This window comes from Hyposmocoma kahamanoa, unplaced genomic scaffold (genome assembly GCF_003589595.1).
Source record: "Hyposmocoma kahamanoa isolate Upper Pololo Valley unplaced genomic scaffold, ASM358959v1 160, whole genome shotgun sequence".
Taxonomy (NCBI): Eukaryota; Metazoa; Arthropoda; class Insecta; order Lepidoptera; family Cosmopterigidae; genus Hyposmocoma; species Hyposmocoma kahamanoa.
The window spans coordinates 1133047-1155705 of NW_020653575.1; the positions used below are offsets into that span (position 1 = coordinate 1133047).

The 22659-nt window shown below is 36.6% G+C and overlaps 2 protein-coding genes across 5 annotated transcripts in view; both read right to left on the bottom strand.

Moving 5' to 3' along the window:
- Positions 1 to 5617: 5617 nt before the first annotated feature.
- Positions 5618 to 17749, bottom strand: LOC113225406 (N-glycosylase/DNA lyase). 3 transcript variants are annotated; one of them, XM_026457710.1, is made up of 6 exons: positions 17561 to 17749; positions 17109 to 17474; positions 14033 to 14144; positions 9086 to 9256; positions 7429 to 7623; positions 5618 to 6716 (listed from the first exon to the last, which is right to left on the bottom strand). In XM_026457710.1, exons 1-6 carry the CDS (start codon positions 17635 to 17637, stop codon positions 6621 to 6623), a joined length of 1017 nt encoding a protein of 338 aa, XP_026313495.1. In that variant the 5' UTR covers positions 17638 to 17749; the 3' UTR covers positions 5618 to 6620. The 3 variants fall into 3 exon arrangements, with proteins under 3 accessions (XP_026313495.1, XP_026313496.1, XP_026313497.1); XM_026457711.1 differs by lacking the exon at positions 9086 to 9256; XM_026457712.1 differs by lacking the exon at positions 9086 to 9256 and having other exon boundaries at positions 7429 to 7619; positions 14029 to 14144.
- Positions 17750 to 18683: 934 nt separating this feature from the next.
- LOC113225397 (serine protease gd-like) overlaps positions 18684 to 22659 on the bottom strand; it is a 37258-nt gene continuing 33282 nt past the window's right edge. For both annotated transcript variants that reach the window (XM_026457700.1, XM_026457699.1), the window contains exons 7-9: positions 21478 to 21593; positions 19536 to 19680; positions 18684 to 19056 (exon numbers count right to left, since the gene is read on the bottom strand). In XM_026457700.1, coding sequence (XP_026313485.1) covers positions 18851 to 19056; positions 19536 to 19680; positions 21478 to 21593 — 467 coding nt within the window. In that variant the 3' untranslated portion in view covers positions 18684 to 18850. The remainder of the gene's footprint in view (positions 19057 to 19535; positions 19681 to 21477; positions 21594 to 22659) is intronic.

Consider the following 22659-nt stretch of genomic DNA (forward strand, 5'->3'; position numbering starts at 1 on the left):
ACGAATGAACGGTAGAGTTTAACCAATGTAACGATTTTAAGTGTAATAAAGCTTACCTATGAAATAAAGATTATTTTAATTTTGATTTAAGAATGGAAAACATTTATTACGACGTCAGAGTACAAAAAAAAGGTAAAAATAAAACAAAAAACAACGAAACAGTCATTTTCAATAACAAACAATAAATCGTTCATAAAATTTATAACAATGTGCACAACTATGTACCCAAAAGGATCTACTCAGCTAATGTGCAATAACACAGCAGAGATTAGGTTATATTATGACCAGCAGTGATGGGATATTTCCGAGAATATTTTCGAATGCGGAAATATTCTCGAAAATATTCTCAGAAACGTTGCGAGAATATTTTCCAAATGTGAAATTTACACGAAAAAAGTATATTTTTTGGTACAAACTCCTTTTTTTTTTCATATTGTGATATACTGTCGTAGGTTATTTGCATACATCGGAAAAAGTGTTCCAAATCTATAGATACATGTAATGTATAGATATAGCTACAAGGAGTGACAGAGTTATTAAAATTTTCAAATTTTAATTCATTGTTTGTTTCGAATTCCGGAATTGTGGCAATGGTTTTACTGCATCGTAGGACAAAACTACTCACCTAGTAGTTTTGTCCTACGAAGTTGGACGACGATGTTGTAAGTCAAGTTGGATTTTAAAGTAATTCATACTAAAACATGCAGTAGATAACTGACTTTTCATACGGTAAACCTGCTTGGCGGAAGGAATAAGTATGGTGGCTGTACTTCCCTGGATGAACTCTCACAAGAAGCTCTACTGCTACTAAAATGATGATAATGACGAAGATGTTAATAATACTGATGTAGCTGATGATGTTTATATATAATGGTGATGGAACGGATATCCGGTAACTATCCGGTATTCGGCCTATCGGAAGTTTAAAATTAAGAAAAATTCATAATCAATGCGATAAACAGCAACCATAGGATCGTTGATAATCTGTTTATTACTTGAAACTGACAGAACTGTGAAGTTAGATCATTTTGTACTCAAAATTTAGTACTTACTCAAATTTCAATAAAGGACCAAGACCAGTTGTTCTGCATTAGTGGTAAAAGTTGGTTCTATTTAATATTATTATTATTATTTAATTTTTTTATTTGATGTAGGCAGCAAACAAGCACACGGCCCGCCTGATGGAAAATGGTTACCGTCGCCTATGAACGCCTGCAACACCAGGGACCTCCACGCACGGCGGGTACGATGCGTAGAACTCACGCTGTCCATCCCAGTCTGCTGACTTATAGTGCCCCACACGGCGTTTCCCAGCGGGCCGGGGGAGATTGGTTTGTGTGCAAGCAAGTTTTGGCCGGACAAGGCAATGGTCCGATGAGCCAAGAGGTGCAAGAGGGAGCAAGAGGCTTCCGGTTGTACACGCACACCCCAGCGCGACACACAAAATTTTACGATACGATAGGTACGAAGTATCAGCAGGGCATGATATCTGTGTCTCCGTAAGAAGCAATAGAGTCGGTCGCGCAGTTTCGAGGTGTTGATGAACTGCATTTATGTTGGTGTGAAGGCCCCTGATGTTGCAAAAGTCCACCATGAATGTGGAATTTGAGGACGAAATTTTCTATTAATTCTTCTTTTCGGCATAATTAATTTTAAAAAGGGTTCAACGATGAGTCATTGCACCGACAGCAAAAGGGACAAAAAATTGCAATGTCAAACCTACAACGCGCACAGCAGAAGATAGAAGGAGCAATATCATAATCGAGACCAGCTTCAGAGGACAGTTTTTCAGTATAAACTCTTGCAAACTTTGTTAAATTTTAAGTACTACTTGTTATTGCCCGACGATCAAAGGAAATTTTATTGAATTGATATTCAATTATTTTTTATGTGAAAGGACTCCACTAGTTTGTTATAATTATTAATACAAAGATCGTACAGTCGTCTTCTAGCATACTATGTCTGACACGGTATGCTAGAAGATGTCAGTTCGAATCCGGCCGGATCGAAGGAATTTTAATACAAAGGAACACAAAGATCGAGCACTCAGAAAAAACCCAGAAATAGAGACGAAATGTCATTTAATTTGTTTGAAAACTATTCTGCCATATCATTACTGTGACAACTGCGCTCCGATTGGCTAGCTCGAATTCGAAAAGTTGAAGATTTAAAAAAATCCATTAAAAAAAATCATAACTCGAAAACTACGAAAAATCGCAGAACATACATGGGGGTGATTCGGATACCCCTCAATGTGAGGCACCTAAATTTTGTTCACCTAAATGGATGGTCAATACTCTAATAAGGGAAACCCATTTTGGTGAAAATATGTTAAAATTTCTGATTATTTCTTTCTTAAAAATGATGATGTTGGTGGTGGCGGTGATGATAATAATGATGATTGATGAGTATGATGATGGTGTTAGTAATGGTGATGACGGTGGTGACCCAGGCTTCGACCTCTTTCCACTTTTTATTAAAGTCGCCTAAAAATAGAGTAAGTATTACAAATAACTATTATTTTTTTATGTACTCATTAATATGCATTCGGGTTTAGTGCTTACAAAAAGAACCCTGGATCCTGAATGCAACTCAGGAGTTTATAGTCGCTGCCACTAATTTTGCGCATCAGGGCAGTAGCTCTTTTCGCATAACAGCTTCAAGATCATCAAATTACACGAGGGTGAAGAAAGTTAGCGAACATTCCTGACGCAGTGTGTCGGGACTGTTCAATGCATCGTCAATAGCCATTGACTTACACCCGTATTCTTAGTTGTTTACTCGAGATTTCCTCCACTCGACTCAACCTCAGCCAAGGTTATTGGTATTTTAAGTTGACATAAGCGTCCTCGACTTAAGGATTTTTCTCAGTGGAGTCGAGGAATAAACTGTCAAACTTGAGGTACCTCGCGACCAACCTTAAGGCCTCCTCGACCGTAGAAAACGGTTGTTGTGACGCTATTTTTTACGTGTATTGAATTAAAATGTGTGATTTTGACGATTTCGAGGATTTCATGGATTACGTACATGACAATAGTTATGATTATCCGGCACGGCGGTATCTGAGAGACGCAGAAAATCCTTTAGAATTTTACAACCACGATCAATTCCAAAAAAGGTTTCGATTTAGAAAAGAAACAGTTGTTGATATTTTATTGTCTATTTGCAAATGGGTTTCCTGCTCCGAGAGTTGCGGCTGAGTTTAATTTATATTTAATTATTAACTCCTGCAGGCACACTTTCTCAATTTCGGTGAATATTTGTCTTCCGGACATTTTCTATTTTCAAAGTAGATACCTAATATTAAGAGTAATGTTGTTCTATGAGCGTCGCTGTCGGCAACAAACTACTAAACAAAACAAGCGTCGACGTCGGCCCAAAACCCGCTTGAACACATGGCATTTTGTTTTGACAGGACGAAGTTATTGCCATGTCAAATTTTCAAATTCCTAAAATGCTAATTGCATAGATAATTATTTAAACAAAGATTCTAATGTACAATCGTAGGATTACTTCGAAATGAATGACTACCTGCTTAATTTAGTTTGTTTTTTAAGTATAACTATTAAATTTCCATATTTATCAACAAGATTACCGATACATGTCAATAGAAATTTACTTTAAAATCGGGTATTTTTTTTCGGTTTGGATTGAGTAGCAACACTAACCATAAATATTTTATCATTCGTATACATTTCGGCTACATTCTGCCAACATAATAAAAATAAAATACTCGAGGTAATGACGTCATTCCTCGACTCAACCTTACTGGAGGAACTCCTTTTAATTGTCAAATGACGTTTAAGAATACCGACTTCGAGGAAGTGTTGAGGGATTCCTTAAGGACACCTCAGGTGAGGTTGAGTTTGAGGAAACCTTGAGGACACGTTTAAGAATACGGGTGTTAGTCAATGTCATTAGCAAACAATTTTGACAATTTCACACGTTACTTGACGTAGAGGGAGAATATATCGAACGATATGATAGTTGGGGCCGATTGTAGTTTGTCTATGAATTAAAAATAAAAACTACGATTGTGTGACATGCGCTGACTATGGGAACTTAAAGACATGTTACGTTGACAAATATAAATCAGACGGTATATGTATATGATGCATTTCGACGTCGAAAACATAAACATGTTATTGTCTTTGTTTAACTATTACGTGCCGTCTTAAGCCAAAAGAGATAGCATTACATTGGTCTGTGTCAAACACGGGAATCGAAAATACGTAACGTCATCTTAAATGCCCATCGTGTCCATTTCGCAGTACATGAGGTTCATGATACCGTTGTCAAAGGGAAGTACATCAAATGTCAAAACAAATGTTTTTCCAAATGTACTATTGAATTATTCGCATGTATTATAATTAAATTGGACAAAAATATTGACAGTGAGAATAATTAGGTATTATATATAGTATACTACGCTGCAGCATTAAGGGATGTGGCTTTACAAAAAGTGCAAATCAATCGAATGTTACATTGCACAGGCATGTGTTATTTTTTTGTCTATAAATCACACAATACCCAAAATATTTCATGTATTTAGACTTATTTAAGTAGTTTATTTATAAATCTTGCCAAATTTTGCTTTTGTTACTTTAGATTGCCTGTTTGTTTGTATATTTTGATGATTGTTGTTAACGATTATTTTGAGATAGTGTTGATCTTGTAAGCATATACATTATCGATATTCTGTTATTAAAACAATGCACTACGAGGTTTTTATTGTTTTATTATTATTATTATTTTTATTATTTAAAGTTTTCCTACAAATGAAAAAAGGTAGAAAGAATGGTTGGAAATAATAGGACTGCCGAATATAAACGTTGGATCAAAGACCATCTTCATTTGTTCGCTTCATTTTGAAGAGTCAAATTTTAACAGAACTTTGAATGTAACTAGATTACATGACAATGCTATTCCATCATTAGGTTTATTGGTAAATAATTTTATGTTCAATGTAGTAGATTATATAAACAAGATAAACAACAACAAATAAGATAAACAAGACTCATTTACTAGTTATTCTCAGTTCCTGAAAACAAAATTATTCACTCGTTTCTGATTTTTCCCAATGACAACTCTCAAGAATTAAAAATGACTATTTTTTTAAAGCCTGCAATACAATGACATGTTAGTCCAACGTTGCCGGGTAAAGGCCAATACCAACGTATAAACAGCCTATTTGCCTTGCCTTGCCATCGTTCAGTTTAATAATAATATACACTCGAGATTAAATTATTAGACTTGTGTTCCTAAACAAGGCATACTTTGGATACAGTAAACTAAAGAAACAAAAAAAAAACTGTTTCAACATTCAAGCCATACATTTGCATGTCGATAATGACTTATCGATAGATTATGGTACAACACTAAAGAAATCCGCCATTTGTAACTTTCAAATTTTGGTTACAAGCACGTTGATTCTGTATAGGCAGCTCTTTTCTTTTATTTTTTTCCATCCTCTAAGGACATGCGTGAGAAAAGTTTTTATTTACCGCCATTTCGCCAGTCGTAACATGCGGTTCCTGAACACATGACAGAGAGTTTATAAATGCGTGTAGATAAAGCAGTGTATGTAACTGTACATAATTAGGCACTAAAACACTCGGTGAGATGTTTTTATGAAACGAGCCGACAGGATAAACCCACACTCGTATTTTAATGCATTTCATTATGTAACAGTCACATAAACTACTATATATCTTAATAAGAGGATATTAACCCTTCTATATTGGCTCAAATACCTTTTTTATCCCGCCAATATCACGTTACGTCATTCGTCAGTGCAAATACCCTCTGTTTAATTTTCATTTAGCACGCGTTGGAAGGTCAATGTAACCCGCACAATGACATTAAGACGGACACCATTTTTTGAAGCACTACCCGTGATGGAATCCCTAAGTAGGACAAATATGATATTGACGTGTTCTATAACACTGAATCAAAACTTCTAACATCCGCTGGTTACTATTTGATTTGGAGACGGTCACCACCCAAAGCTTTGTGGTCCAAATTCTGTAGGTTACTTTTGGCCGGGGATCGACTCAATCTTTCATAGTCATATGACTTACATGTTTAGTTATAGGTAAGTGCTGTAAGTGTAGATAAATAATATAAATAAATAAAGTGTGCCGTACGGAACGAGTTAAGAGTGGGATACCTAAGTACACGAGTGAAACGACCGCTTGCTCCTAACACACTGCTTTATTCACTTCGTTTTTGAGTGGTTGACGCTGTCACACAATGTGTCGCTATTTATTTTTGTATTAAAGAAAATACAGAGCAAAAGTTGTTGTTTATGATGCTAGTAATATAGTGGTGCGAGGTTGCTAGTATTTTAAAAATAACCCTGTATATTTATGAACTTATAAAAATTGTCAATTCAAAGGAACCTGTGCCCAGCAGTTAGACGAATAATGGGCTGAGAATGATTCAAATGAAACAAGTTCGGCTATTTACGGCAAAAGTGTGATCACCATTCTGTCGACAGAATATTTATGAAGACTGCATCACTAGCTGCTTGCAAGCGGGCAACACTTTTGCGCAATGATAGCTTAATTACGATGTAGTTTTTTTTAGTATCTATTAAAAATGTAATTATAACAGCAACTTCATTGTCTTCTCTTCTTTTTAGCTTTAACCCCTTCGTCTGCTTCCTTTTTGTGGTCTGTGCTTTGAAATTTCTTCAAGTCTGCACAAAATAGTACCTGTAAATAATAGAACAAGGTCACCTTATCTATTTCTACAGGACAATAGTGTAACTAGTTCCGGATTTAAAGGTGACAGTCGCTTATATGAATGTACAGGAGACTTAATGTACAATGTCCTACAGCAGGCAACGCATTTGACGAATACTTCCTTGGAATTGCGAATGTTTATAGGCCGCTATTTCCATAATTAACTTTTTTTTTATAACAAGTGACGAGACGAACAAGTCGTGTGCCTGATGGTAAACGACACGCCTGTCCCAATCAAAAAGATCCGAGGGGCACTGCCACTGCGCCCGACACCCTGAGACGTAAGTTGACACAAGTCCCATATGCCTGTAATTTCCCCAGCCCCTTAACCTTCGTAACCGGAACGCAGTGACGTTTTTTGTTTTGAATTTTTGCTTGGCGGCAGAAATAGGTAAGGTGTGTCTGGACGAACTCTCTTACATGGAGCTCTACTGCTACTGAACTTCTATCATAAGTCTACAATATTCAAGTCGCTAGTGTCCGCGTAAAAATGTTTGTACAGCGCCTCCGAGGTCATAGTAACAACTCCAATTCGCCATAAAAAAAAGAAAAAGAAAGGAAAATATAAAAAAAACCGTAAGGCAAAATTTTATAGCACCTTTAACGGTCATAATAAGAACTCCAGTTCACCCCACTCCAACACTAAAAAAAAAAATAAAAAAATAAAAATAGTCATTCTTACTGTATGTGCCCATCCAGCTAAATCTCCATATAACAAACGAAAATGATCACCGATCTCTGCATACATTTTCTCTGTAACATTTTTCTTTCCTCTTAGATGTGGGAGGTAATTCTGGGCTGCGATTTGGTACACATGTGTGTCCACTGGTAAGGCTTTCAGGTGATTGAGTGACATGAGGCATATGCAATCGGCTACCTGTAACAGTATTGTATTGAAGTTTGTAATTTTATGTTTTAAATGTTAAAACTATCGTTTTTTTAATAACTAGTACCAATATTAATTAATAGAAAAGAGATAGTATCAACTTTGTTGGTAGGTCAATGGTATCAACTTTAATTATGTGTTTGAATGTTGTTATTCAATTGCAGCCAAACCTCTTTTCCACATAATGTTAAAGTGTCTATTTTTACTGACAAATTTTATTAAGGGTTGTTTCGCCCTCGTGTCTCGTTAAAATAAGTGCGCATTTGACCTCTGTGTCAGCCTCGAAAAGGCTCAAGTTACAGTGTTCAGGAAACAAATCTACATGCAGTAGACTCCACTCCACTGCCGTAAAAGTGGAAGCGTATATGGTAAGACTCGAGCGAGCAAAAATTATATACGGCTTTGATGATGAGTACCTGAGGGACAGTTCACTTCGGAACACTACGCAGAACATTCAGACTAGAACTAATTTAGAAAAGGTTATATAATAAAGCCACATGTGATCAGTCAAAAATGCTAAAAATGCATGACAGTTAAAAAAATTATACAAGTTACATAAAACAGATTGATGGCTAAAACTCTGTACTCATATGCGAGGTTTTGTCTCTCACTAAGAGGCGACACAATAGAGTAGAATAATCCACAGGGATTGACATCACAAGGCCGATACTCCCAAGTGTTACAGGCCTTATTAAAAATAAGATAAAAAAATAAAACAAATTATGTGTATGTGAAATTTTGTAACTCTCCTATTTAAACATAAAAAGATAATATAATTCCGTTCGTTACATCTTTAAATATTTCTCCTGAAAAGTTGTTATTCTGCAGATGTGGCCTTATTACACCAAGGGAGCGAATTAATTATATTCCTTATTTAATTTAGGCATTTTATTTAAATACTTAAATGATCATTCAAAATTTGCAAAAGCAGCAGGCAAAAAATCTAAACGGCCATCTTTTTTAATGATTGAATGATGGCCGCTGCCGCGCACACGCTCGCTTCGCTCACTCGTTTCGTGCTACTTTTTCATATACTAACCTAATCTGCTGAATGGAGGCCCACAACCAAGCAACCAAGATTTATTAGGAGATCAATATCAAAAATATACAGGTTATAAATGTCATCAATTGTTAAAAGAAAAACCAATCATAAAAAAGAGGACGAAATATTATTTTTGAATACCAAATACTAATTTAGTATGCTTAAGCATAATGATAGTGTTACCATGAATGCAGTTTATTTAGAATTTATCCATAGATCAACGAATATAGATGGAACAATATATATATATATAGCTTAGCTTAAATGTGACGTTTTCAAGTGTAAATTTATTTTACCCATGGAATAAATAATCTTTGACTTTGACTACATAAAATATAGTTTATTTAAAAAAGTGCACATTTACAAAATATCAATTATATCTTTGAGGATCAAATAATATTATCCTTCTACCTTAGGACCAATTCCATGTAATTTCATCAATTCCTGCTTAACTTCCTCATACTTCATGTCTTTCAAGGCTGTGAACCACTGTAAACCTCCTGCCTCTAATATTTGAGAAGCAGACTTCTGTATGAATTTTGCTCGGTAGCCAAAACCCAGATCACGCAGTTGGGACTCAACCTGGAATTTTTCCATTACAAAAGTGTATATTTACTATTATTAACACTTAGAAAAAATCCCTTCGATCCGGCCGGATTCGAGCCGAGACGTCTTCTAGCAAATCGTGCCACACGCTATGCCAACTAAACCACGGAACGATCCAGCGGACCTCAAGAATTTTTCTATGTGTTTGTTGTCGGATCTTTGTATTTGGTTTTTCAACGACTTGTTAGCCGTAGCGCCATTTATGAGAAATCTATGTAAGTATTTAGTCACCCAGTTTACAGCTACCAGCCATGGCTAGAGGTGTCGCTGTTAATTGTAATTAAATTTGTATTGAATTGGTATTCAATTATTTCTTGTGAATTTACTCCACTAGTTTGTTATAATTCACAGACCATATAAACGTGGTCTTTCGAAAAAAATAAAAAATCTTTCAATCCGGCTGGATTCATACCGACGTCTTCTAGCAAACCGTGCCAAACGCTAAGCCAACTAAGCCACAAAACGAAACAGTGGACCTCATGAATTTGTCTATGTGTTTGTTGTCGGATCTTTGTATTTGGTTTTTCAACGACTTTTTAGGATCGAAGGAATGTTCGATCTTTGTATTAATAATTATAACAAACTACCACTAGTTAAATTAAAATGTGTGAAATTACTCCACAGTAATTTCACAAAAAATAATTGAAAATCAATTCAATATAAATTTAATTGTATATTTATAATAAGTTGGAAAAATCTGTATAAATTTCAGATGACGACGGTAGAATAGTTTTGACAAGCATCTTTTATGAAAAGTCGCTTTTGAATTTATAACAGGTGATTTACGACAAAAAAATTGCTGACAATAGTTTTCGGTAAAATATGAATTAAGTTGGTAGAACTAGTAGTTAATTGGTTGGTTAGTGTATTACGTCAGCAAGATTTGTCGAAACTTTCAGCATTTCATTCGGTTGTTTCATCGGATGCAAAACTGTCGGTAGCTGAGTAAAATAACACAGTAATATTCATATAATGCCTTACTTTCACAAACTCGTATCTTAAAGCACAAAGTTACCGAAATGCAAAAAATGGATTGTATGTTCAAATTTTGAGGCTGATTTCATATTCACACACTGGCTTTTACCTATTCTTAAAGTAATGCATCCAAATTAACACCCTTGATAACAAATTCAAAATAAATAGAAAGTTTTGCCATCTCCTGAATAATCACTGTTTATGAGATACGAGTTTGAGAAAGTAAGGAATCGATATACAAGGTAGGTCAAGGTAAGTAGAAGTAAATGACCTGTTTCATCCAAAAACAATTTTTTTAAAGTCACGCGTAAGCACGTTATCCTTCGACGTTATGATTACGCCGCTGTTGCCGCTACTAGCAGACCCATTGCTCCACCATCACAACCCAGGCAGTTATCAACGAAGGGGCAGAAGAAATGGGAACTCATCTCTGCAGCTGAGTCGTCAGTGCCACCGAGACGAGTTGGCTAGTACGTCGTCGTACGGTTTCAAAAAGGTGGAACGGAAAAAGAAGTACACCAGCCGTAACCTTAGTGGCACCGCCCCGAGTTGCCCTAATCATCGACGATGTTGTTATACATATCACGGCTTCATTACTCCAAAACGTCTGCGGATATTGTAGAGTATATATGGGTGAAAGCCAATGCAACCCTGAGGGTGTAGTTGGGGTGCCTCCAGAACGTGAATTTTTTTATTGATTTGTTGTGAGAGTACCAACGCAACATCTGTCGACCTTCATGAAGGAGTTTTGGCCGAAGAGTGCCATGTTTTGGTGGTAGATGTTGCTCGCTTCCGAAAATTTACCCTCGAGACCCTACAAGTGACCCCTGGGTAGTGCTAAAGAGCAACAACTACAGGTGGTAGGCTTCGGCCGTGTCTGGTAACCACCCTCCCGACGCAGTCGAGTCGCCAAATAGTTTAGCCATGTTCCGGCTCGTGTTCGGGAGTTGCCAATAGGAGGTCGGGTCTGAACAGTTGCATTGCGTCCAACGACGAGTAGTAGCTGCTTGTACTGCCACACTGAGCACTCGGTTCTGGAGGCTAGCAGGATCCGAAGCACGGTGCACCGTTGGCCGACAGTGGGAAGTTGGGGGCCCAAGTAGCGGGAAAGCCACCCGTGAAAGGCTGCCCCGCCACCCAACGAAAAATCCCGGAATGGACCATCTTGCCGGTTGGCGACCGGAGGGGAGGACCAGGTGGCCATCTCCGGGGGATTCGGGCGTCCTCGCCGTCTCTAAACCGATTGTACCCTCGTGTGGCAGTGTGAGTTTGCTGCTTGGTTGGACGACGCAATGCCTCGTTCAACTGCCTTCCTCCTGCCTATTCGCTTCTCAGTTCAGTTGTTGATCCAGACCTATACTCGGTGGTTGTGGATGCACAATTGAGTACCTCTGACCACTGTCTGGTGAAAGCTGTATCCGTATACTCCCCACCCGATCAGGGCCCCAGTGGTAAGAGACGGGTGTGGCGATACAGGTTAGCAGATTAGGACAAAATGCGCCTTTTTTAACTTCATATCCCCTGCCAGGCTTGCTTTACTTCAGGAGATTCGTCGAGCTGTACTGATGCTGTAGTTGAGGTCTTGCTATTGGGCATGGAGTATTATACACCTTACTTCGATGTACCCAATGGACCCCAAGCTTGTCCATGGTTTAACGCTGACTGTAGTCGTGCTGAAGCACAAAAACAGTCTGCGTACCAAGCTTGGGCAGATGCTCGACTACGTAAAGCTCCGAATACTCGGAATCTGAAGAAAGCCTTTAATAAAGCCGCCAAGAAGAGCAAAAGTGTGTTACGCAGGGCCAAGTTCGACCATGTGCGCCGCATAGAGGCCAAGCTTGCCTCTTTTCCAGCAGGCAGCAAGTCCTTTTGGTCCCTGGCCAAAGCGGTCGAAAAAAACTTTAGTAGCCACTCATTACCATCTCTACTGAGGCCAGACGGGTCGTAGCTCATTCTGCGGAAGAGAAGGTGAATCTCTTCGCCTCACTCTTTGCAGAGAGTCACTTCCATACTCTGTAAGACTATGAAACGTGTACTTAACTACCGTCTCCTGTCGTACCTTGAAGACAACGATCTTCTCAGTGATCGCCAGTACGGATTCCGAAGAGGGCGATCTACTGGGGATCTTCTCGTGTATGCCTCTCCTTATGGAGCGAGGCTATAGAAGAGCAACGCGAAGCCATTGCAGTGTCTCTAGACATTTCTGAGACCTTTGACAGGGTCTGGCACGCAAGCCTTTTAAGCAAGCTTCCCTCTTATGGGCTTCCCACTGACCTTTGCAATTGGATTTCGGATTTCTTGAGTGAACGTACGATTCGAGTGGTCTTAGAAGTCTACTCTTCCGAACATCGGGCGATAGATGCCGTGAGTTCCTCAGGGTTCTGTACTGTCCACAACCCTCTTTTTGCTGCATATAAACGATATGTTGATTCCAGGTACCTTTGGGTATGCTGATGATAGCACAGTTATGGACAGGTACTTGACCAATGCAAGGGTCAGTGGAGAAGAAATCCAGACTTGTCGAGAGTCCATGGTTAGTCGTTTGAATTTGACACTTAAGGCAGTCTCCGATGGGGGCGATGCCAATCTTGTCAAATTTAATGCTACCAAACGCAGAACTTTTCGTGATATATCCATACCGATAGCCGACCGTCTTCACCTACTTGGAATGGATCTGTCGTCCAATCTGAACTTCGGCAGTTACATTGAATCCATGGCCAAAAAGGCAGCCAAGAAGCTTGGCATCCTTTCCAAGGTTAGGCAGGCGATACTTCACGCCGGGACAGTTGCTTCAGATGTACCAAGCACAAGTCCGGTCGTGTACGGAGTACTGCTGCCACTTATGGGATGGCTCTGCTAAATACCAACTGGCCACCTTGGATTCAATAGACAAGCGTGCTAAGAGGCTTATAGGTGACTCGGAACTAGTAGAGGCGAAGCTGCAGAGCCTTGAATACTGCCGTAGAGTTGCCAGGTTATCGGTATTCTACAGGATATATCACGGAGAGTGTGCGATGGAATTGCCTAATTTGAAGGCGCCTTCCCCTTTCCATCATCGGGAGACTAGACGTGGGCGGGGTGTTGTGGATATTCCCCGGAGTCGCACGAAGCGGTTCGCTTCCACATTTATATGGCGAGCGGCTAGGGAGGGGAGCTGCCTGCAGACTTGTTCCCCGAAGGCTATAACTTGGACCTTTTCAAGGCGAGAGTGAATAGGTATTATTTAGGTGTGCATGCTACATCCTCGACCTCCTCGTCACTTTCCATCAGGTGCGATGGAGGTCAAATGCGCACTTATTTTTTATATAAAAAAATGTTTTGAAATTTCCGTGTACGGTTATCGGACAGCCAAGTTGCGTCACATGTCGCAGTCCATATGTGTAAATAAATAAAGTTTTATTATATTGTATGTATCCACTAACATATACCTTAGGACTATCAAGGTATAGACTATATGGGACTGTTGCCTGAATTAAATGAATAAATAAAGCAAAGGTAAATAGAACAATGTGGTAAATATGATTAGGAATACAAAGATCGAACACAGAAAAAATTCGTCGACCCGGTGGGACTTGAACCCACGTCCGTGCTGCACCTAGCATTACTCTTTACTCTCTCTCATCTTTAGTCCTGTGTTTTTTTTTATATGTCTTTGTACTGGCTTTCGGCATTCGTCGCCGCTAGTACGTACATCTAGTGAGAGATTTTTTTAACTAAATTTCGTCTTTTTGCCGACCTACTTATATCAAATAGAGTACTGCTCAGCATTATACATACCTTGGCTTCTGACAATTTCTCTACTTCAGGGAATGCATAGTAGGTGATTCCTTCATGATGACAGATTTCCTCACCATAATGTGTACACAGCTTTTCTACCATGCTGGAGATTCTAAAAATTATCAATGCCATTATGTATATTATATTAATGTTAATTGCAGAAAATCAGCAACAGAATCTAATTAGATTCTTTGAATCATTGCTACAATCTCTAATCCTTACTCTGCACGGCGATAACAATGGCAAATAAAAATTTTAAAGTACATATTCACGTTTATTTGTATAAACGCCTTTTGCAACATGCGATCGGTCCATGGACCATGAGTAGTTATTTTGTTGTGATTTATTCGGCATGTTAGGAGCGCCCGCCTTCGTCTTTCCATATATTATTTATGGATTGAAGCATAAATCTACAAGATTAACATACATTAAAAGTATAAATATTGAAGTAACGGCGCATTTACATCGGAACGCCTGTCGCGACGCAGTAGGAATGCACATTACGATTCCATTTTTATGAATATCGATTCAAGTGAATACGATCTAGCGATTTTTGTATCGAATCATTTCAATGCGATTTTTAAGCGAATTGATTCAACATTAAAGCGAATTGAATGGTCAAGATCGTATTCTAAATTTTAAAAATCGTCTCGTCTTATTAATTTGTTAGGATCAGTCAGTAAATAGGTATTGATAATTATTTACATTATCTACGAAGTAAGATCTATTACAGACCACTGCAGATACTATTCAGCTTCTCCGCATTGTTTATGGTAGTAAGCAAACGATGAAACATTTATTCATCAGCCTTTATTTATAACTGAATTTCATTTATTTTTCGTCGTGATTAATTGCGTGTGTAATTGAGATGACTCTACCGATTAAATACAGTGTGTGGTCCAAATTTATAGACTGATAATGGAGGAAAATGCAAAATATACCATATGTGTTGTAAAAACAAAGGTAATACCACGAACTTGGTAATCATATGTAGAGACACCACTCTTTGTTTCGTCAAGTATAGAAACGGAAAATAAAGTGTAGGACAATGCTTTGGACTTTTAAGTTATATGATATTATTTTTGAAAAGTTTAGATATAAAGGATTGGCATCTGTGAGAAGTAAAAAAATGTTTTTTGTATTATTATAGCAATTAAATCATATAATGTAAAGCTGTTTTATTACAAATACGAATTTGAAACAATTTTTATAAAATTGATTCAAGAGCATACGATCCGATGCGTGGATCGATTAAGAAGCCTACGAATCAAAAAATCGATTCAAAGATAAAAATCGTGCAACACTACGACGCAGTCGACTCGCCGGTTACACACCGAGTCGTCTGCCGAAAGCGAAGCGAAGGCTTCCAATGTTCTCATCGCGGTTGGGCGCGGCCGCGGACACATTGAAACCTGTTCTGTCGACTGTCGTTTGCCGAAGGCGACCGTGTCGCCCATGGTGTTTAGTCCTAGTCGCTTTGGTCGACTTAAGCCGCGAACTAGGCTCGTCAGACTCAGTATTTACCCCGGGGAGACGGTCGCCTGTCGACTTGGTAAAAGCGCCATTAGGCTCCATCAATTTTAGGGCAGAATTGAATCCCAGTCTCCCTCGTTGTATAGTAATGCTAATACGTTATAATCTCAGTACAGAGTACTAAAATAATCGACCTCAAAAGTCATTCATGCCCTAGGTTGCCACCATTAGAGGTGGAATATACCTCTTTCCAACAAAACAAGAATCGTCAAAATCAGTTCACAAATTAGCATATAACATGCATCCAAAAAAAAATACAGTTGAATTGAGAACCTCCTGCTTTCTTTTTAAGTCGGTTAAAAATAACGGCAAATTATAAATAATATTTTAAAAAATATATAAGCTGACTGTTGATGACAGTCAACGAGTTTATGATAATCAATTTTATGCTTTAATTCAAGAAAATTGTTTTTTAGTTTATCTACACTAAACCTGATGTTGTTGAATTGGATGGTATTTTATTAGTAGATAGAGACCTAATTAGAAAGCTCTGCACTGATTTTCTGCTTCAGAAAAACAAATGTATTTGAGATTTTCGAAAATCTTAAAAAAAAAAACTAAAACAATAATTCATGCTTTTGACACACATGTAACATAAACATTACCTACATGTTTGTTTAAATTTTGATAGTAAAAGTTTTTTTATTTTTAACTCAATAATAAAATTAAAAATGTAATTTTGTGCAATTTTCAAACCTTTTTTAACAATATTCTTTAATAAAATTGTGGTATTTTGCAAAACAAAAAATTTACTTTTTATGAAACCAAATCTGACTCAATCTTATTTAGATTCTCTACAATTTGATTTCAGACTGTGTTTCTCAATATAATGTAGCGTATTCCTGATCAGAAATAAAATATTTAGTTATTACATAACACACTAATCGTTAATTGTGTGTATTTGATTGCGTATACAAAAATGTCAGTGTCTCGTGTGTGGTGTTGTTTGGTGCGCCTGTAAGGCACTCCATGGGCTCTACATAGTACCACCTCGTGGCTGTTCTCAGCCATGGCATACGCTGAGTAGTGTTCATTCAGTATCTTTAATTTTAGTTTTAATTTATCTTTTTTATTTTGTAAGTACTTCACTTCACTTTTTATTTTTATGGCTCCATCAATATGAGAACTGATGATTTTGTAAGTATAATTTAAAATGAATGGTACTGAATAAAATTTTCTTTCTTTTTAAAATGAATTTGCTCCATATGCATCAAAGACGGTATTTGATTTCTGCCACAACACTAACATTGTTCTCTGCATGGTCATGCCGCATGGCTCCCACAGTTCCTGGCCTCAAGTTATTTTAACACAGTTCAATTTGCAGGTTGTTTTTACAGACCTACGAATTTGTATAAATAATGAGATATATTTATACACAATTTCATTTAAAATTACTATCTTAGAAGCTATTAACGTGGTAATCTTAAACCTTCCTTCTCCTTGAATGTCACTTAATCAACATTCCTCTTTTTTGGCCTGTTTGTTTTTCATTACAAATTGCAAACTCGAAATTACATGCTATGATAAAACGGACTTTAATCACCTTGATATATGGTTATTCTGACTGCAAATAAAAGAAAACAGGTTTTCGACCGGCTCTTGATTCAACATTCTTATCCCATAAAACTGTTGGCACGCAGACTTAAAAAGTTCGTCCTTAGCTGACCATTCTTTGTAGTAACTCCCTAAATTCACGTCTAACCGGAAATATTTCTCAAGCAGTGACTTAAAAATGCTTTCTTCACACGTTTTCGCATTTCCATTCTTGATTTGTGTGTTGTTTCCCGAAAATTCTGGCAATAGAGAACCGAGCACTTGATATTCTAAATAATCATCTTTCTGACGTAATTTCCATGCTGTTTTCGAGAATACGCCTATCCATTCATCTGTATCTTTGTTGTAAGTCCACCTAAAAATCACGTATTTTCTTTTTTAGGCAATAATCAACAGAAAATTTTGTACTATAGTAATTTCATTTGATTTATTCTACATTACCTAAAACTTTGACCTCCGTTCAGTGTTCCAACTAGTTGAAGTTCTCGGTAGTTGCATAATAGTTTGGTCCACTGCATTTCATTAATAATTAAATGTTGGTTTGATAAAAACAATCTAGGTTAAAATACAAAATAAACACCAATCGTGATTCCCGCCCGTTACTAGCGCGCACAAACTACTTGCTAGCGCGGGCTAATTTTGGCGTCAGCTGTGATTGTCAAATCCAATTGTCAAAATTACCTTTTTTTAAATTGGGTTTTTTCTCTTGGATGCAAGTCTTGTGAGCCAAGTCTTCATAGTTTTCGGGATCATCATAAAATATTTTCTATTGTATTTGTAATTAAATGTAAAATGACAAAAAGAACTTTAAGTTTTTAAATAGTCTTTTAAGCGGCGGAGTCATAATTCATGTTTTTACTAAATCACTTGGTTCACTTGCTAGTCAATGACGTTGAATTTTTAACACGGCAGTAGGTATTTCTTCTTGTATGCTTCCATACCATCTGCATTTTATATCTTGATCCTTCTTTCAGAAACTTTCCTTCTTGTTGTCATATCATTACTTATATCCATATACAATGATCTCAAGGTATATGTTGAGATATAAACATAATATAATCATTAAACATTTTGAATTTGAAAACTTTTAGCATCCTTTCCCTTTAAATTCCCGCCCTGTCAAAATTGCTGCTACCTAAGATAGGAGCTTAAACGGCCTATTCACTACCTGCTTGGCAGTCCGCCGCGCAGGCTAGAGACTTCTCACACACTATCCTGCGTATGAAATCTCGCAAAACGCAATGCAGGCTTGCAGGATGGTTTGCCCGCTGTGACTACGGTCATAATCCTGCATTACGCGGCTGACTGCAATGCAGGTTAATGAATTTAGAGGATGGCAGGATAGGAGTAGTCACGAAATCCAGTCCTTATTCAGCCTATTTCAAAATATTAGAATTTAAAATTCAAAGTATTAGGTACGGGGGGTAAGAACACATCATGCTTGGTACTACAGATTTAAATTCAATTCCGCGTCGCTTACCTTGAGAATGGTTCCAAGTTCAAAGCGTCAAGCTTGCTGTGCTCTTAATTTATAAAAATCGATTAAAAGAAAAATTTTGTAGTTCGATTGTTTTATTTATTTACACTAACAATATCGTCTGCATTACTTACGTAAATAAGCAAATATATTTTGTACGTATTTTTACATATTTGTGTAAATTATATAAAATTAAGTGTTTCACTAAATAACGAAATTGGCACATTATGTAACAACATAATAAATTATACAAATCAGTAAGACATAACAGTTCGTATCCAATCCGTGTACTGTGCTGAGTCGGTGAATATAATGTATTCGTTGAGATTGCACGTACGGTCTCCATTATCTGGTTTTAAAGAGAGCGAAACTATACCCCTTAGTCGCCAACGGCCTCCTTCTAAAAGATACAGTCCACCGCCAGAATCTCCTGAACACGGTCCTGTGCCTGTTTTGTCACCTAGAATAAATTATTTTAATAAGTTTTAAAGAGATGCTCTGTGTGATCAATGGTGGGAAGTATACGTGAAGACGATGATGTATACAAATTGACAAAATTACTCGTAGAAAATCGAACACATACGCACATGAAACTTTAAATAGGTATTATTTATTTATTTATTTATTACTGAACGAAAACAATAAATTTATATTCACGTTTATAAATGGATAACTAAATATCAATAAGTAATCACATTCTTCGTAATAGGATCCATTCATTTTTTTTTAAACTTTCTAATCGTGTTTTCCCAATTCTACCAATTTTTGAGCTCCGATAGAATTTGGTCTCAAGTGCAATAACATCTTTTTTAGCTACCTACATGTTCTTTGTAACTTTAGAAATTGGCTAAACGAGCTTTTTGCTTAGTTTGATATCAAAGATTCTTATCTCGAAAGCCACTCTATGTGTTTGTCGTCAGTGTGAGAACATCAACATACCTGCACACAGCGTCTTAGAAGACGTCAGCTTGTGAAATTCGGGTCTACTGGCTCGACAGACCGCCGTGCTGACGATTGGAACGCGGACCATCTTGGGTTCGCCGTGACCGGCAGGGCCGTCCTCGCTTTGACCCCAACCGGCTACCTGTTAACGTACCAAAGATAATTTTTAATTATAATGCAGTATATTACTATATATCGACAACGTATACCTACGCTCTATATAGAATGACCCTTTAAATTATATTTTTTTATTTATATAGATTTGAAATGTACCGAAGTAAACACAAATTATACAATGGCAGTGTAGTCAAATGATTTCATTGTATTGGAAGAAAATAATCGGGACAGCACTAAACAAATTTTGATCAGTTTTATTCATTTTTATGGAGAATCACAAGGAAAAAAATATTTGTGGTGTTGTATAAACAGATAATTCAACTTTTTTTTTCAAATGCGGTAGCACCAACGCCCCTCAGTTGCTTACCACTACCCCTACCACCTCTCTAGGACTCTTCAGCGCCCACTGAGTACTAGTTATACCAGATAGATAGATACCACTATGGGAAACTATGATTTAGAGAAATAACAAGCCCAAAAAATATTATACAAAAATATGAACAGATTTTAATTATATTTAAAACGTTACCTATAACTATACCGTAATTAGAACAAGATAAGACGTGTAATAAATCAAGTAATATAGGTATTAATTAGAAGCAAATGAATTTCCGCGAATATGGAAATAAACATTACATTCACAGTAATTTTGCAAAACATTTCTAATTTAATACATTTACACTCGGTAGCGAATCAAAGGGCAATGCTGAAATATTTATTTGCGGATTTGAATCAACGGTAGCATAAATTACGAACGCGCATCCATTTAATTTCGAGGAATTCTTTATTAAAGTAAAAGCGTAAAACCGAGTAATTATTCTATCATGATCTAACCGAAATGATCAAAGAAAGAAATGAGGAGGTATCGGAATTATCCGCTCGAGTGGATACAATCACTGAGGTATAACAGTATTGGTCGTCCTTTCATTTCGTTAACCAAGTATAATATCCATTATATTTAATGATGGAATATCGACCAATACCATTGATAGCAAAACGGTTTGGACAGCATAATATGCGAGGACGATGAAGAGGATAGAAAAGAATGCCGAAAGAGAATTATCAAATTAGAGAAGCTAAAAATAATGATTACAAGAAGCAGCTCTTCCATAAAAAATTGACTATGCCAAAGTTGTTTTTGGCATAGTCAAAAGAGCCCTCATGGTTCTTGACAGTTTCTTTGTATCTTCATCATTCATCGTTTAAAAAAAACACTGTGTATATTAAAATGAACTGGTTCTCGCGACTTCGTATGCGTAGCATAAGTAGTTTAAGTAGCTTACTGTAGGTACTATATAATTTTTCATACCTAGTTTTATTGGTTTGACTGTTTTAAAAAAATTCATCCCACATTTAAACCCCTTTAAGATTTATTTTTGTAACAAAAAGTAGCGTATTATTAAGGGATCTATATCAAAATCCGTGAAAATTGGTTCAACGGCATAAACGTGAAAATGTAACAGAGTTACTTTCGCATTTACATGTAGTGTATTAGGTATATAAATATTCTTTCATAAATTTGTACGTTTACTCTAATACATTAAAAATGTAACGAATAAAAATTCTTTATTTCCAAATTATTTAAACATGCTGGTTTGGATATTTTAGTGCTTTTTGTTTGTACATTATGTAGTAACAATTACTCGTATTACAACTGTGAATCACAGTTTCTATTACTTAACACCATGGAATTTTAGAGAAAAATTATACAATGGAAATAGAATCGAAAGTTTGTCCCTTTCTTTACCATGTAGGCAAACTCCAAAGCCTTTAAAAAACTAAACTAAAGCATTAAGCCAAGAGACAAATATTAAATGCTCACCACTCCTGAATCTCCGACAACGCGAGACAAGTCCGCGTTGCCGGTCCAAAGACACGCTGGCCTTATGTAGTTGCTGAACTGCACTGTACGATCCATAGTTAGCAATAAGATGTCATCTGAAATTAACATATTGGTTATATTATAATAAATTTGTAACATTAGTGGCCCTGGTTACAAATAGTACGACCCCATGTTCCCATGGATATTGAATAGTACTTTATAACGCGGGAAATCTCCCACATCCCTAAATAATTTGCGTCTCCCATCTTGCCACTCCGCGCAAAGTAGCTCCATCTAGGAAGAGAAGAAATCTTCCTTCGCCTCGCCTCGTGACTAGTGATGGGCAGCCGGAAACTTTCCTAAATTGGAAACTTTCCAGTCTGAATGTTTCTTGAAATATTTCGGAAACATTCTCAAAACGCGAAATGTATGGAAATTTACATATTTACTTTGCATTTTTACTATCGCATATTCAAGAAACATTTAAGAAAAGTTATAGTTCTATATCATGGTTTTAAAACCAAAATACTTTTTTTGAAGAAATCGGAATAAATAAGTAAATTTCCGTAACTTCTCTTAAATGTTCATAAATTGCATGGGAAGTTTCCTGGAAATTTCATACTCATCAAAAGAATGAATGAAATAAATATTCGTAATACACTTGGATTTTGCCACTTTTATACCGTATATGTATTAATAGTTAATATGTTGAAATTAGGGTATTAAATTTGCCACAGGAATCGTTTTCATGAACCTATTTAATTAAAAAATTTAAGAACGTTATTTGTTCTGATAATATATTGTTTGAGAGATTTAGAAATAATAGTAAAAATAATGGTGGAATAATTTCTTTGGGCAACAAAATTGGGTCAGATGACCAACAAAATTTTGACCGTACCTTACAGATTAGTATTAAGTTTTATATTTTATTTTGATTCTTAAGTTTTTTAATCCCAGTATTTTTCATAATTAAGAACCAATCTGTGATTTTGTTATTTGTTCTTGAGGTACCTATTTTAATTATAATTGTTGATGTTTGAGCACTGAATAATTTTACTATAATATATGTTGATTATTTTATAAATTGTTATTGTTGATTATATAATATTTTGTTTTGTGAACTACTTGTCGTGAGTACCCAAATATTAATAAACTTAAACATACTGACGTATCCATTTTACT